The following is a 15099-nucleotide window of genomic DNA, read 5'->3' as shown; positions in this document are numbered from 1 at the left end:
TGTGTGTGTGTGTGTGTGTGTGTGTGTGTGTGTGTGTGTGTGTGTGTGTAGAGAAAATTATTTACCATTGAAAATAGAATTTGGTACTGTCTGAGGCTTCAGACATCTACTAGGGATTTTGAAATCCATCACCTGTAAATAAAGGGGGCTGCTGCATGTGGAAAACTGCAAGAAAACCTTTATAACATGGATTTCAGACTAAAAAGAGTCGGCCTTTACATTCTCCTAAAAACTCCTTTTGGAGTTGTGGGGCAGTGTTTTCTAGTTTTTTCCTGGTGCTTTACTCCTGTTCCTTTTGAGTCACTGAGAAATATACTACACATACATGTTTTACGACAACTGCTGAATGAGAAAAGAAAGAAAGAGGAGGCACATAACAGGGTGCATGAAAAATACATATGTAAAAGTTTGATTGAAAGTAGGAATTAGGGTAGTGGAGAGCCAACAGCAAGTACCACTGAAAGAGTTGGTCAGGGAGGCTCTGCTGGGTTTGTTTGACATCAGGCTCTAGGCATGTACTGCTATTTTGCAAGCTCTGTCTGTTGTACCAAGGATAAAGTAATTGCTGTCACTTCATTTCCTTTTATTTGAGTGCTTTCAAAGCTCAGCAATGTTACTAAATAGTATCACTTAATAAGCTTTGCTGGCTCATGAAAAAAAAAAAAAAAAAAAAGGAAGTACACATTCGTGTTTGCCTTAGAGATCCAATCCTGACTCTCCATTGCCACCTGCTGTTATAGTGTGGCTATTTCCTTGGTAGATGGTAAAAAAAAAAAAAGTAAAGGAGTTACTGAAATGTTGAAGTATGTGCCAAGATTAGGGATACAATTTTTATCTACTAAACAAAGAGGCTAAAAGAAGCCACATTCAAAATCCCCTAATCTAAGTGTCAGAATATGGTGCAATAATACTAGACTCTGTGATGGCTAATCTTGACTGTCAAATTGACTACATCTGAAATCAACTAAAGCCCAAGTGGCTGGGTGTGCCTATGAAAGATTTTTTTGATTGGATAGTTTGAGGTGAAATGGCACACCCTAAATCTTGACCACACCTTCGGCCCCCATAAAAGAACACGGAAAGAAAGAGCTTTTTGCTTTTTGCCTGCTTGCACTCATTCTCACTGGCAAGCTTATCTAGCCTTCTCCTGAGGCATTCCATTGCTGGTATTAGAACCTACTTCTTTTTTTTTTAAGATTTGTTTATTATGTATACAGTGTTCTGCCCGCATGTGTGCCTGCACAACAGAAGAGGGCACCAGATCTCACTATAGATGGTTGTGAGCCACCATGTGGTTGCTGGGAATTGAACTCAGAACCTCTGGAAGAGCAGACAGTGCTCTTAACCTCTGAGCCGTCTCCCCAGCCCCTAGAACCTACTTAAGGATTCCAATTTAGACTGAAGACCAACTGAGACTTGCATCCTCATGAATTCAACAACTATTTGATTCTTTACCTTTCCATCATGAGATAACCATTATTGAACTGGTCAGACCACACTTGTAAACCCTTCTAATAATCTGTGTGTGTTCTATTAATTAAGAGAAAGTTGACTAATATAGGCGCAAAAAAAATCTATGAAGGGAAGTGAATTATAACCCTGGGCTATAACCACCTCGTATATTACATGGGGATGGTAGTATGTAGAGACAGAGTGAAAAGGGAGAAACAGAAACGGAACAGAAGAGTAATTGGGAGGAGGAGGAAGAACAAGAGAAAAAGGAAGAGGAGGAAAGAATTGAGTCAACTGCTCCCAATGCCCAGAAGTGACCCAGAGCCAACTTCCAGGTTGTTTACTACTAGAGATCTCCAATATTACATGTATGGGCAGAGTTTGTCTTTCCACATTTGGACTTGAATCCTACTACCAAGTGAAAGACAGTGCTTTCCAGTGTTGTATTGAATTTAGTAGGAGTAGCTCTGGTAGATTGCCAAAATACCTACACCACTTATTTGTAGTAGCTTTCCAGCACCAGGAAAACATCTTGGGCCATCCCTTTGCTCACAGGAGTTCCAACCCTGCTCTTACCTGCACCATCTTCCAGATGACTGAAATTGCAAACTTGACTGATGCTGTGTACCCACACCTGCATTTCTTCCTCAGTCTTGGCTACTAGGTAAAAGGTACGGGAAGCAGTCTTGACAATGAACACAAAATTGTTTTGAAATTCTTTCCTAACGAAGCCAGGGCCTGCATGCTTCCACACAGTGCATTCGCTGAGGTCTATCACACGGATGGGCTTGCTGGAGTGCTTGTTGCGGTAGTATTCCAAGACATCAGGATTGCCACTCATGCGGCCACGACGGAGCACAAACCAGCGCTTGCGCCAAGCCTGCAGAGGAAATTTGACATGAACTTATTAGACCAGCTGTTCATTTTTTTTTCTTTTCAAATTCTGCCAAGAACCTTATGGCAGGAACAAGGACAGCAAGAAAGACTGCTATTCTAAAGTAGCACTTCTTTTGAGAGAGAGGGAGGCCAGGCTCAAACTCACTGTATAGCGAAAGATGACCTCAAATTCTTGATTTAAGGAGCTGGAGGATGGGCTGACACTAAGTGTTTAACAGCACTTGCTGCTCTTGTAGAGAACCTGGGTTCAGTTCCCAGCATCCACATGACAGCTCACAGCCACCTGTAAATCCAGGTTCAGGGGTTGCCTTTTCTGACTTCATAGGCACCAGTCATACATGTGGTAAAAAGATTTACAAACAGGCAAAACATTCATAAACATTAAATAAAGTAAATAATTGTGTATGTGATAGATAGTTTTATGTCAACTTGACACAAGCTAGAGTCATCTAAGAGGAGCTTCAATTGAGAAAACGCCTCTATAACCTCAGGCTGTTGCCAGGCCTGCAGGGCATTTTCTTAATTGGTGATTGATGGGGAAGGGCTCAGCTCTTTGTGAGTGGAGCCATGCCTGGGCTGGTGGTCCTGGGTTCTATAAGAAAGCAGACTGAGGAAGAAGTGATGAACAAGCCAGTAGGAAGCACCCCTCCATGGCCTCTGCAACAGCTCTTGCCTCCAGGTTTCTTCCCTGTTTGTGTTCTTGTCCTAACTTCCTTCAATGATAAACAATAATAGGAACTATAAGCCAAATAAACCATTTCCTCCCCAACTTGCTTATTGGTCATGATGTTTTAATGCAGCAATACAAACCCCAAGACAATGCTTCCTGATTCTCTTGCCTCCATTTCCCAGGTGCTGGTATTACAGTTCATAACCATACCAAACTTTCATAGGGTGGTGGTGGTGTATGCCTTTCATCCCAGCACTCAGGAGACAGAGGCAGGTGAATCTCTGTGAGTTCGAGGCCAGCCTGGTCTATGGTACAGTGTAAGTTCCAGGACAGCCAGAGAAACCCTGTCTCAAAAACAAATAAAAAAAAAAACAACACATACCAAACTTTCTAATAATACATTTGGTACTAAATGAAAAGTGTACAGTCTTCAATCTGCTTTACTGCATAGTTTTAAGGACAGGTCAGTACTGGGAAATCTAATAATACAATTTATAGACACAGTCTGGAGAGAGAAGTAGGGAACTTCTGAAATCTCCATCTTTTTACTTTTTAGGTATCCCTTAATTATCTCATGCAACTGGACCAGACAACAGGATAGCCTAAACTTATTTTCTGTTGCAGAGATTGGTGGCATTAGCCCCAAATGGGAAAGAGCACAGAAAAGTTCAACAGACTGACAAAAAAAATGCAAGAGGAGAGATTTATAGCTCTGTGGTTTTTCTTTCCCATGCAATGGCATGTGTGACAGCCAGATGTGTGTTTCTGCCAGGAAGCATGGTGACCAATCAGATAGGAAGTCTTCTGTATCTCTAGTAGTTAAAAAAAGGATTGTTTTTTTTATGCATATGGATGTTTTGTCTGCATACCAGAAGAGGGTATTTGATCCCATGGAAGTACAGTTATAGATGGCTGTGAGCAACCATATTGTTGCTAAGAATTGAACTCAGGACCTCTAGAAGAGCTGCCAGTGCTCTTAACCTCTGAGCTAGAGATACAGCCCCTATATCTCTAGCTTTTAAGCCTACTCTGACCAAGACTATGGAGGTAAAAGAAACCATCATTTGGAATACATTCAACTCTCTCGCTATAACAAGACATTCAGGACAACAGAGAATCCAAAGATGTACTGAAAAGCAAAGACCAGTTGTCATAAAAGATCCACAAGTATATGTCAGAATCAAAAGCTCTTCTAGGCTGTGACAAGAGACACCAAGCATGAGGACAGTCACTGATTTGGGTTGGGGGAGATAAGCCCTTCCCTTGTTCTGTCTTTACATTCATGTTAAGCTCTTAGAAGAGATTTGACTCTCAGAAGATGAAGGAGGCAATGTGATTGTGTTTTTATAAGACAAAAGAAATAACAACATGCATGTATGCTTATGGGCATGATCTAAGAGGAAGAGAAAAATGAATAACTCAAATGCCTGTTGCAAAAAAAAAAAAATACCAGGCATGGTGATGTACACTTTAATCCTAGAACTTGTGAGGCAGAATCAGATGGGACTACATGAGTTCACAGCTATCCTACCTTACATGGTGAGTTCCACTTCGGTTGGACAACAAAGTGAGACCAAGTCTCAAAAAAACAATCACAACAACAAGAAACTATGGCACTGAGTGGAAGTGAGCCATTAACAAGGACAGGAATTCACCTTGTTCTGAGGTTTAGAATGCAAGAGGCAGGAAATTTCAGCTTTGGAATCAACAGGGACAAAGAACGGGATGATATCATGCATGCCTGTTAAGAAAGCTTCTATGGAAAGCCTGGAGTACCCCAAACTTTCCAAAGGCCACTTTAGTAAGGAAATGCAAAGAAGAACTTTGTTTTAGTTCTTTAAAAAGGACTACAAAAGAGGAAATCAAATTGAGCACAGAAGCAAGTTTCATGTTAAATGCTTTTTATACAGAGGCAAGATGACACAGACAAGTTCATAATTCATTCATTTAAAAAGTACCAGTTGATCTACTAAATATGCTGGGCACTGCCATATACTAGAGAAGCCAAGTTGAGCAAGTCACACATCATGCCACTCCCAGTCTTGTGTGTGGCAGGGGAAGTGGGCAGATGGCTAATCAGATAATTGTCCTCAATGAGACAAGTGTTATAATAAAAGAGAGCCAAGATGCTAAAGGAACACATAAGAGAAAAAACCACTGTCAGATGAGGTCTAGGAAGGCTCCGGGAAGAAGTAGCAACAACACTGAGACTAAAGCAATCCAGAGAGAAAAGCATGCACAAAGATACAAGAAAGACAAGACATGAATCTGCCCATAAGTATTTCATCAGGACTGGAAGGAAAAAGAAGAGTTATATAATAACTTGAGGAGGATATAAAGCAGTCTTACTGTTAAATCATACAAGATTACCATCATGAATTTCCTTAGGTTTTAAAATGTCTGCCTGAGAGCTATGGTTATGAAAAGGCCAAAACAATGTGTTCTAGAAGTTGTTTGGTAAGTAAGTAGGTTAAATACCAAGTTTCAACACATAATAGAGAAGAAAAGAGCTTCTGTACAGCAAAGGAAATGACAAATGGGGTTTTTGGTTGTTATTTTGTTTTTTGTTTTGACACAGGGTTTCTCTGTTTAGCCCTGGCTGTCCTGGAACTCTCTCTATAGATCAGGTTGGCCTCAGACTCAGAGATCTGTCTGCCTCTGCCTCCAGAGTGCTGGAACTAAAGGTGTGTGCCATCTGATTAGATTTAACTTCTGAAATTTATTAAAAAAAATAAAAAACAACTTCTAGTACTTCTGGAAAGATGACTCATTGCTTAAGAGTGAATGCTGGCCTAGCAGAAGACCCAGATTCAGTTCCCAGTACACACATCTGTTACCTCTTATAACCCTAAGTTCAAGAGCTCTCCAGAAAGCCCTCTTCTGGCATCCAAGGGCATCTGCACCCAGGTACACAACACCATACATAAACATAATTACAAATAAATAAATATTTTAAATTAATAAAAAATTGAAATGGAATATTTACAACGCAACAGCAGGGCAAAAAATAACCCCATTTAAACTGGATGGGTTTTGGTGGCATAATTTTAATTGCAGCACTTTTAATTCCAGCACTCAGGAGACAGAGACAGTAAGATCTCTGGGAATTCAAGGCCAATCTGATCTACATAGTGAGTTCCAAGCCATTCAAAACTACATAATGAGACTCTGTCTCAAGAGGAAAAAAAAAATAGCAAAGGACCTGAAAAGAAACCTCTACAAAGACATACAAACGGCTAAGAGATATTTTTAAATGTTCAACATCACTAATCATTAGGGAAACACAAATTAAAATAAAGGGTCATCACTTCAGCCCAGTTAGATTATCTATTATAAAAAGGAGAAAGCAATTGTTTGTGAAAGTGGAAAAAAAGGGGGGGTACCCTTGTAAACTTAGTGGGAAATATAAACTAATATGACCACTGTGAAGTTAAACCTATAACTAGTAGATGACCCAGAAATTCCTTTTGTGGATATACACCAAAAGAAGACAAAATAAACACCTTATAAAGATTTTCTACACTGCCATTTATGTTCATTCCAGAATTATTTGTTTAACTGTAAACAAATGGTTAAAGAAAATGTGGTACTTCTACAAAACAGAATGCCATTCAGTCTTTAAAAAGGAAGAAGTGTAGCATTTATGAGGTGTATTTGGAAAATGTCAGGTGAAATAAAACCAGACACAAAGAGAAACATTATATGACCCCATTTATACATGGAATCATTTTATAAAGTCAGATGCCCAGAGATGATGAAATGGTGGTTAGTGAGGGTAAGGCATAGAAGGAAATGGAGAGATGTAGGTCAGAGTATACAAAGTAGCAGAAGATTAGGATGAAGAAACTTAGATATCTAATGTTTAACTTATAGAGGACTATAATTTAAAAATAAATTGTATCAGATGTAGATTTTAGCTGCTCTTATCACAATAATTGTGATAATTGTGACAATAATTGTGAGATACATGGTAATATACCTCAGTATGGCAACCATTTCACTACCATAAATATCATGTTATGAAACTAAAATATACATACCAAATTTATTTAAAAAGACAAATAGTGTGATAGAAAGGTGATCAGGGAATTACATGAGACTTAAGAGATGTATCACAGTCTTAAATGTGCACAAAAAAATGTTCTTTTTATTTGACATAAGGTTTTGTTGTACAGCCCAGGCTGGTCTGGAGCTCACTCAGTCTGGCCTCTAACTCATAACACATTCTCTATGGAAGAGGGACTGATACTTCAACCTGTGTGACTGACATGTCACCTGTTATAGGTGAATTATCTTCCCATACTCAAATTATTGTATTCCCCTTTCCAAATAGGGTGAATATCACCCTATTGAAAAACAGGATCTTTACCAAGTTAAAGTAAAGCCATATGGGTAGGCTACAATGACATATGACTGATGTCCTTATAAAAGGCCATGAGAAACAAAACCAAAAAATCTGGGCCCAGAGGTCTTTTCTGAGACTGATACTCCAACCAAGAACCATTCATGGAGATAACCTAGAACCTGTAGAACCCCTGCACAGTTGTAGCTCATGGCAGCTCAGTATCCAAGAGGGTTACCTAGTAAGGGGAACATTCTCTAACATGAACTCAGTGGCTAGCTCTTTGATCACCTCCCCCTGAGGGGAGAGCAGCCTGACCAAGCCACAGAGGAAGACAATGCAGCCAGTCCTGATGAGACCTAATAGGGTCAGAGGGAAGGGGAGGAGGACCCCCCTTACTAGTGGACTGGGGAAAGGGCATGGGAGGAGAAGAGCGAGGGAGGGGCTGAGGGAGGGGGCTACAGCTGGGATACAAATGTATAAATTGTAATTAATTAAAAAAGAGAAAAAGTAACTTGAAAAAAATAAAAGGCCATGAAGCTGTACAAAAGAAAAATACTGAAGAGACATAAAGATAAGATAGCTACTCAAAAGACAAGAAGAATCCCCCCCCCCCCCATATTCCTCAGAAGCAATGGATTACGCTGCTGGTAACTTGATTTTGGACTGTAACCTCTCAAACTTGAAATCAATGAAATTCTGTTAAGAAAGTATTTTTCTGTAGGAGCTGTTCTCCAAACTTTAGCATATAGAGAGGGCATATTTTCTGCCACCCATACTGGTATACCTGGCATGGAGCTTGCTTCCTATCCACAAAACAATTTTAAAAGTATCTCAAAATAAATGATGCTGTGTGAAAGACATACAGTGCAGGGCTGAATACTATAGTATACAATGAAACTCCATTATACAACTCTAAGAACTATTACAGGAGAGTCACAAAATCTACTAAAACTCACATAAACATTTCGTTGTTCAGTATATTTCTTTCCATGAAACAGCTTTGCCGCAATATACTACCCCAGTTCATATCACCACTGTCTCTTACATGGGTAACTGAAATAGTCCCATTGCCTTCCCATATCCACTCTTAACTCCACATAAATATATTCTCAATAAAGGAAAGATACTTCTTGAAAATTCCAAATCTAATCATTCCCCCTTCTTTGTTGGCACATTCCAAAAGTTTATAATAAATACTGCAACACCATTCTTTACTATTTTACATACCACTTTGTGATATCTAGTAGTGTTTTTTTCTTGATCACCACTTTATTCTCTGGGCCATGTAAGACTGGCCACAAAACAGTTGTTCATCAAATAATAATTAAATGATTGAAGTACAAACATGGTGCTACAGATGTAGGTTTTAAATAACACTCTCAAGAGATATGGCTTCTTTATGGGTTTATAATGAACTTAATATCCAGGATTTTCTCATATAAACTTACTTGCTAGGAGCAACCAGATACACATTGTCTCTGACCTGAAACTTAAAGTACCAGGAAGTTTTAGTTCCAGGCTTTTAACTCAAATGAGACAAATGCTTTATTCCAAACATTATAGTATATGCTTGGATGTGAGAGTGACTAGATAGTGACTTTAACCTAGAGCATACCTAGGATGAAAATTTGTTAATCAGTAGGTTGGGAAATTGAGGCTGAAGTTAGACCACTTTATTCCTGCACTCAGTAAAACAAACCTGGCAGTGTTATAACAAATTTCACTTTTTTGGCTTTAGAATTCATTCTAATAAAATGAAGAGGCTTGTCTGGACTGTATTCATTGTCAAAAGACACTGAAATGTACTGGGAAACATCCTGAAAGTATCTGAGGCTGTAAAGAGACGCCTCTGATTTAAACTGCTTTTCTGGCAAGAGTGATTACTGTCCCTTTGTTTCAACGGATTTGGCCCCCTGCCCCTCTGCAGTGGTAAAATCCCTAAGCTATGAAATCATTTCCTTCATATGTGCACAGGATGGGTCAGCAACCTGCCTCTACAACCAGGCTTCCAAGTCAGACTGAGAGGGCAAAACCCACAGCTATCTTAATTTCAAGATCAAGAACCTTAAGATCAAGGTTTTGATCTCTCACTATTGTCATTTCAGCAATGGCAGTTTTTTTAAACTTAACTGTTTTGTTTTGTTTTTTTAAATGTGAGCCTCTTACTTCCTTGACCTATAGATGTGCTACACACTCTCTTGCCAGGGTCAGCTAGGACTGCAGGATTTGTAAGCTTACATTCTGATTGCTCTGATGGCTTACAGGCACTGATATCCCTCTGAGATGCTTTTTTTGTGACTTTATAAGACATCTTTAGGAGATGCCTCATATTAGGAGAAAATGAGAAAAACCTGTTCTTATGAACCTATTTTCAAATCACATGTGATCTAGCCCAACATTTCTGACTACTACATATGAAGAGTGCTTATTTGGAAAGTAGAAGTAGCTTGGAAATATCTGACTTACAAGCAAAACCCTGAAACCAAGCTATAGCCAATGAACACCAACTGGAATCCATTGCTTTTTGGAAACTTAACCTATGCTGGCAAAGGTATGCTTTATTACAACAGGGATATTTCCTATCTTGGTCTCTAAAGTACAACAGGTAGTTTTTTAATAGACTTGGCATACAAGACATTTTCAATGCAGCATTGCTCATCAAATAATACACTGCAATGGGTGCAGCTGGACAAGGCCAGTATGAAAGATTACTGTGGTGGCACAATTCTGTATACGAGCTCCAGAGGTAGCTACATAAATGTACATAGTGAAGGGCTGCCCTTGTGCACACCTGTGCACACAAGTGCACATGTCACAGGAGCCACCTATAGTAGCTCTTAAATGTCCTTTGCTTGTGAGAGATGCTGCTACTAAGGGAGCTGGGAAAAGCACTGACCTCCTTTCTACAACTTCCTGTGAGTCTAATGATTTTAAAATAATGAATCTTAAAAAAGATATGCATCCAAAATACCTTTAAAATATATATATTCTATCTTATAGAAGAACCCTAAAAGGTGAAACAAGTAAGTAAATATGCATAAAATACAAGTGTTGGATTTCAATCCAAAGCATCAACCATCATGTTAAATGGAAATCTACTCAATGTGGTAGTAAAAAAGCACTTATTATATACATATCATGCATATTATGGGCTAAACCTTGGGGGGTGTGCAACTGCAGTGCTGAAAGCAGTCCAGTAAACCAAGTTCATAACTACCAGGAAGTTTGAAGTGAAAGAGAATAAAGCTAGAGAGGTGACTGTGGCCAGATGAAGAAAGACAAATAGGTAATGTAATTGATAGGACTTGATTAACAACTGCATGAGTGCCACAAGGGTTCCGGGTTGAAGCAGTGGTATCTGGTTTGCATTTGGCAGATACTATTATTAAGATGTTATCAAGGGCTCAGTATCTCTTGCTGAACACCGAACTTCCTAATTAGTGCTGTCTACCTAACCAGCTTGCTTTGGGGGAATCCTGTCTCTGCCTCCTGAGTACTGGGATTACAGGCAGGTCACAGCATGTGTGTGCTGACATATGAATTCCACTTCTCACACTTGTATGGCAAGAACTTTATCCACTGAACTATCTCCCTAGCCCCTTCTCTTATTTTCAATTTTCTCATTCATTTGAAGCAATGTTCCTCAATGCTGTGACTAGAGGAGAAAGACACTTGATGTCAACTTCCGGCCTACACACACGTGCACATGCATTAGCATACCCATGTGCACACATCACACACACACACACACACACACACACACACAAATGCATACCTGAGAAATTTAAATTAAAAAATAAATTAAAACAAGGCAAAAAATCTAGAGGTACATTAGGAAGATGGTACATCTTTTAAGTTAGTTGATGAGCCTTCAAGATGGCTTAAAGGTATGCCAGAAAGGTTTTCAGGCTAGTTGCTCTTGTCTCTCCCTAAAGTTTACTGGGAAGTACTGGGGGACAAATGTAGACATATAGCAAGACATCTTCAAAGCCACATGTTAGAGCACTTTCAGCAAATTCTGTTCTATCAGATAGAGCTATCATAGCTGTTCTCCAAAATTTATTTCTATATTCCAAACACTTCTTTCACTTCACTTAGAATCTTCTCCTTTGAACCCAAGAAGACACCGTGGCAAGAAGGGAAAGAAGAGTAATATTTGCTCTTGTCTGATTTACTGACTCTTAATTTCCTTTTTAGGTCCTTTCCCATTCTTATTCCTCTGGCTCTGAACAAGTTTTCTCTATTCCGTTTCTCTTACTCTTTTGTTCCTAATGATATATACTTAGTAAATGCTGGTTACTGTTTAGGAAATCTAACTACTCAATTACTGACTGCAATTTGTAAGGTCTCCAAGAATCTTGGATGTGATCCCAGAACATGAAATGAAAGAAAACATTTGGCAACAACTTGGAGGTTTTTAGTAACTTCCAAAGACCTGCTCCTCTACACTTTTCTTTCCAGTGGTTGCACCTTGAATACACTCAGGAAGCTTAGGTATATTTTTAAGTTGCACAAGATGAAAAAAAAATCATTGAAAGAAAAACGGAATTCTGGTTAATCCTCTATTTTCTGCTGAGGTTTACTATATTTCCTTGCCAAAGGGATCACAGGACCCAAGGGCAGAGGGTTCGGAATTTCCAGGAGCAGGTTGCAATGCTCCTCTCTGTCCTGGCTGAGTTCCAGTAGTCCAGGGATTGCTGGTGACCCTTCAGCCTGATGGTCTGTAACCTTCTGCTCCCTTACAGATAGAGTTGGGACTTGTCCCAGGCATGGAATAACTTCCTGTGATTGTGCTGGAGATGACCTGGCCCACAAGATCTACTTCCATGGTTTGTCAACAGAAGCAGGGAAATCTTGTATCTCTGTAGCAATGTGGGACTTCGGAGGAGGAATCCTGAGACTAAATATTCAGCAGAGATAAATTATGCCAAGAGGGCTGTGTTCAAGCACAGCCACACTACATGACATGTATTTGACCTTCCTTATGCATTGTTTCTCATTATTCCTTGAGTGGTTGTCTTAGCAGTCAATAATAGCTGCTACAAAGATTCATAAAGGTTACAAACTTGTGTCACTGGTCACCAATATATTGTGTACCAGAATCAAGAAGTAAAATGGGTTGGAATGATGAACTCAAGAACAACGTCATTTGAAACTCTGATAAATTCTATAATTGAGTCTGTAGTGCAATGGGAACGCAAGGGAAATAATAAAGTATGAACAGATTTAAAGACGGTTTAATACAGAGATTATGATGACAACTGACCTTACCAGAGACAATACAAGTGTGGGAAAGGGGAAGATCCTCTAAACAAAGGTACTTTCAAAGGCATGAATACATAAGAATATGCTTTCTTTTATGGCACATATGTGTTTGAAGGGTTGACACTGGAAGTCCCTCTCAATTGCCCCCCCTCCCTTATTTTTTAAGACAGGGTATTTCCCTGAAGTTGGAGCTCATAAATTCAGCTAGGATGGCTGGCTAGGAAACACCAGGGATCTGCATGTCTTCTTCCAGAGCTGAGATTATGAGTATGCACCAGCATGCCTGTTTTTTTTTATGTGGGTGCTAGGCATCAAACTCAAGAAAAGGACTAAATTGTAAGAGAGTTACAGGCATAGAAGAAAGATAAGAATACCATACCAAAGACACAGAAAATGCTTTCACTATTAATTCAGGTCTCCATGCTTGTACAGCATGCATTTAACCGATAGAACTGTCTCCTGGCCCAAGAATATGCTTTCTAAAAGTACTCTCACACCAAAGTGTTAGGTATAAATAGCAGTGATGTCCACATAGCATGAAGGACTTTACTGTCATTCATTTGCAGTGACAAATGGTTAATATAGTCAATGTTATATATTTTTGGTAGAATAATAAATGAAAAAGAAATGTTATTTTTATACCTCTAAGATGACTATCACAATTAAAATAAGAACACAAATCCTGGAGTGCCTCAAAGCATGTACTTATAATAGTAAACACATATGTCCCAGAATTGTTTCTAATGCTTTAAATAAGTGATTACATCATTTTATAGTCTCTGTGGAGCCCACATGAGATACATATTTTCTCTATACCATATACTGTAGAAACTGAGGTGCAACAGTCTTAAACAATTTGTCTATAGGCACAAGCTATAATAAATTAAACAAGCAGTTTATAAACTGTTATCTCAAGGTTTGCTTTGGGGCAAGACAGTCCCTGATTCCCATTTTCTCTCCTTGTCCCAGCTTTTTCATCAAACTCTAGTCCTCCTTGTCTCACTGCCATAGGAAAAACAATTATCCATGACATAGTTAGCTCTTCCCCAGCTTACACTTTTTTTTTAACTGAAATCCTTCAGAAAACTTTCTTATTTTGTCAAATTTGTGCCATCTCTAAGGGAAGATGAGATGTTTAACTAATCTAAGGTTTCTTCCCACAAATTAATGGGATTTCTTTCTTGATTTTTAGATGGTTTTTATTATTTTTAATGAAACCACAGAGAGATTTACATGAAGATATATTTAAAAGTCTGTAGTAATTTCAGTTTTATATCTTTCTCAAAAACATCTTTTTAAGTTTTGTCCATCACATAGTATGCCAAACAAAAGTATCTTGTTTTATTTTGTATTTATCTCATGCCTAAGAAGGCTAGATATTATTTCCTATGTGTGGAGTCCTTTCAAAGGCATCTGTAAACTGCTAGTCCTATGTTTTACAATTATTATGTTGATCTTTTTACAATAATTAATAAGCATTATTCCTTGATTGCCACATATGATATGAAAAGGTTTTCATACTTCATCATTCACTTTAAAGCTGATACGACCTTGGGGGAAAAACAGTTTATTATATCTATATCTATATCTATATTTGGGGAGGGGACACAGGGTAAGGCACACAAGTGTGGGGAAGTTCCACAACTAAAGAAGGAATGTGGCTGCTTTCTGTCCTTGTCCAAAAAAACCTACCTGATGCTAAAATGACAAGTTTTAGATTAATATCATTTGGCAGAGGAGATTTTTAAGACAGCCTAGTAATTGACTCTGTTCTGCGGTTATTAATATTCATTCTTACGCAGATCTATATAAAGAAAAGGAGCAAATTGAGCAAGGAAAGGTACAAAACATACAGATTTAGGAGAAAAGGAGCACCCGGAACTGTAATGGAGCTAAGTCCAGTACTCAACAAGATGGAAAGAATAAGAAAATCCTGAGGCTAAATGAAATAAAGGGAGTAGTGCTATCAGGGCAAGAATCCACCTACCTAAGCTTACAGCTTGTGAAAAGAAATTAAAAGAAAGCATAAGCAAGCAAATATAAGTGGGTATTAGCCATGTAATATAGGAGAAGCATACTAAATCTACAGACCTAAAGAAGCTATATAACAAGAAGAGAAATGCTGAAAACAGAAAACTGGTGAAAATGTATATTAATGAGAGGGCCAAGTTCCAGCCCCAGCAAGCAGAAGACCCTGGTCACTTCAGCCACGTGGTTCTGGCTTTAGAGTCACAGATACATGAAAGGAGTTGTAGAATCTCCCTCTGCGACTAAGGGAAGCCTCTGAGGCCAGACGTATGTCAAGGGTGCACACCAGCATGGAGGCCCAGAGAGACCACTGTGTAAGGCTGTGAAGGTGAAGCCTGGATTTTGTTAGAGATCCTAACAAGGAGAGCTGCAGACTGGGAATGGAACCAGTGAGAGAGCAAGAGGGAGAGAGAGGAGAGAGGAGAGAGAGAGCGCGAGAGAG

At 39.0% G+C, this 15099-nt stretch overlaps 1 protein-coding gene across 3 annotated transcripts in view; it reads right to left on the bottom strand.

The window, feature by feature from the left end:
* The window catches only part of Gab3 (GRB2 associated binding protein 3), a 92244-nt gene that overhangs the window by 41625 nt on the left and 35520 nt on the right, over positions 1-15099 (bottom strand). For all 3 annotated transcript variants that reach the window (XM_055606578.1, XM_055606580.1, XM_055606579.1), the window contains exon 2: positions 2029-2332. In XM_055606578.1, coding sequence (XP_055462553.1) covers positions 2029-2332 — 304 coding nt within the window. The remainder of the gene's footprint in view (positions 1-2028; positions 2333-15099) is intronic.

Source organism: Psammomys obesus, unplaced genomic scaffold (assembly GCF_907164565.1).
Source record: "Psammomys obesus unplaced genomic scaffold, mPsaObe1.curated_primary_1811, whole genome shotgun sequence".
NCBI lineage: Eukaryota > Metazoa > Chordata > Mammalia > Rodentia > Muridae > Psammomys > Psammomys obesus.
The sequence above is the reverse complement of the archived record's forward strand: the minus strand, read 5'-3'. Positions and strand labels throughout refer to the sequence as shown.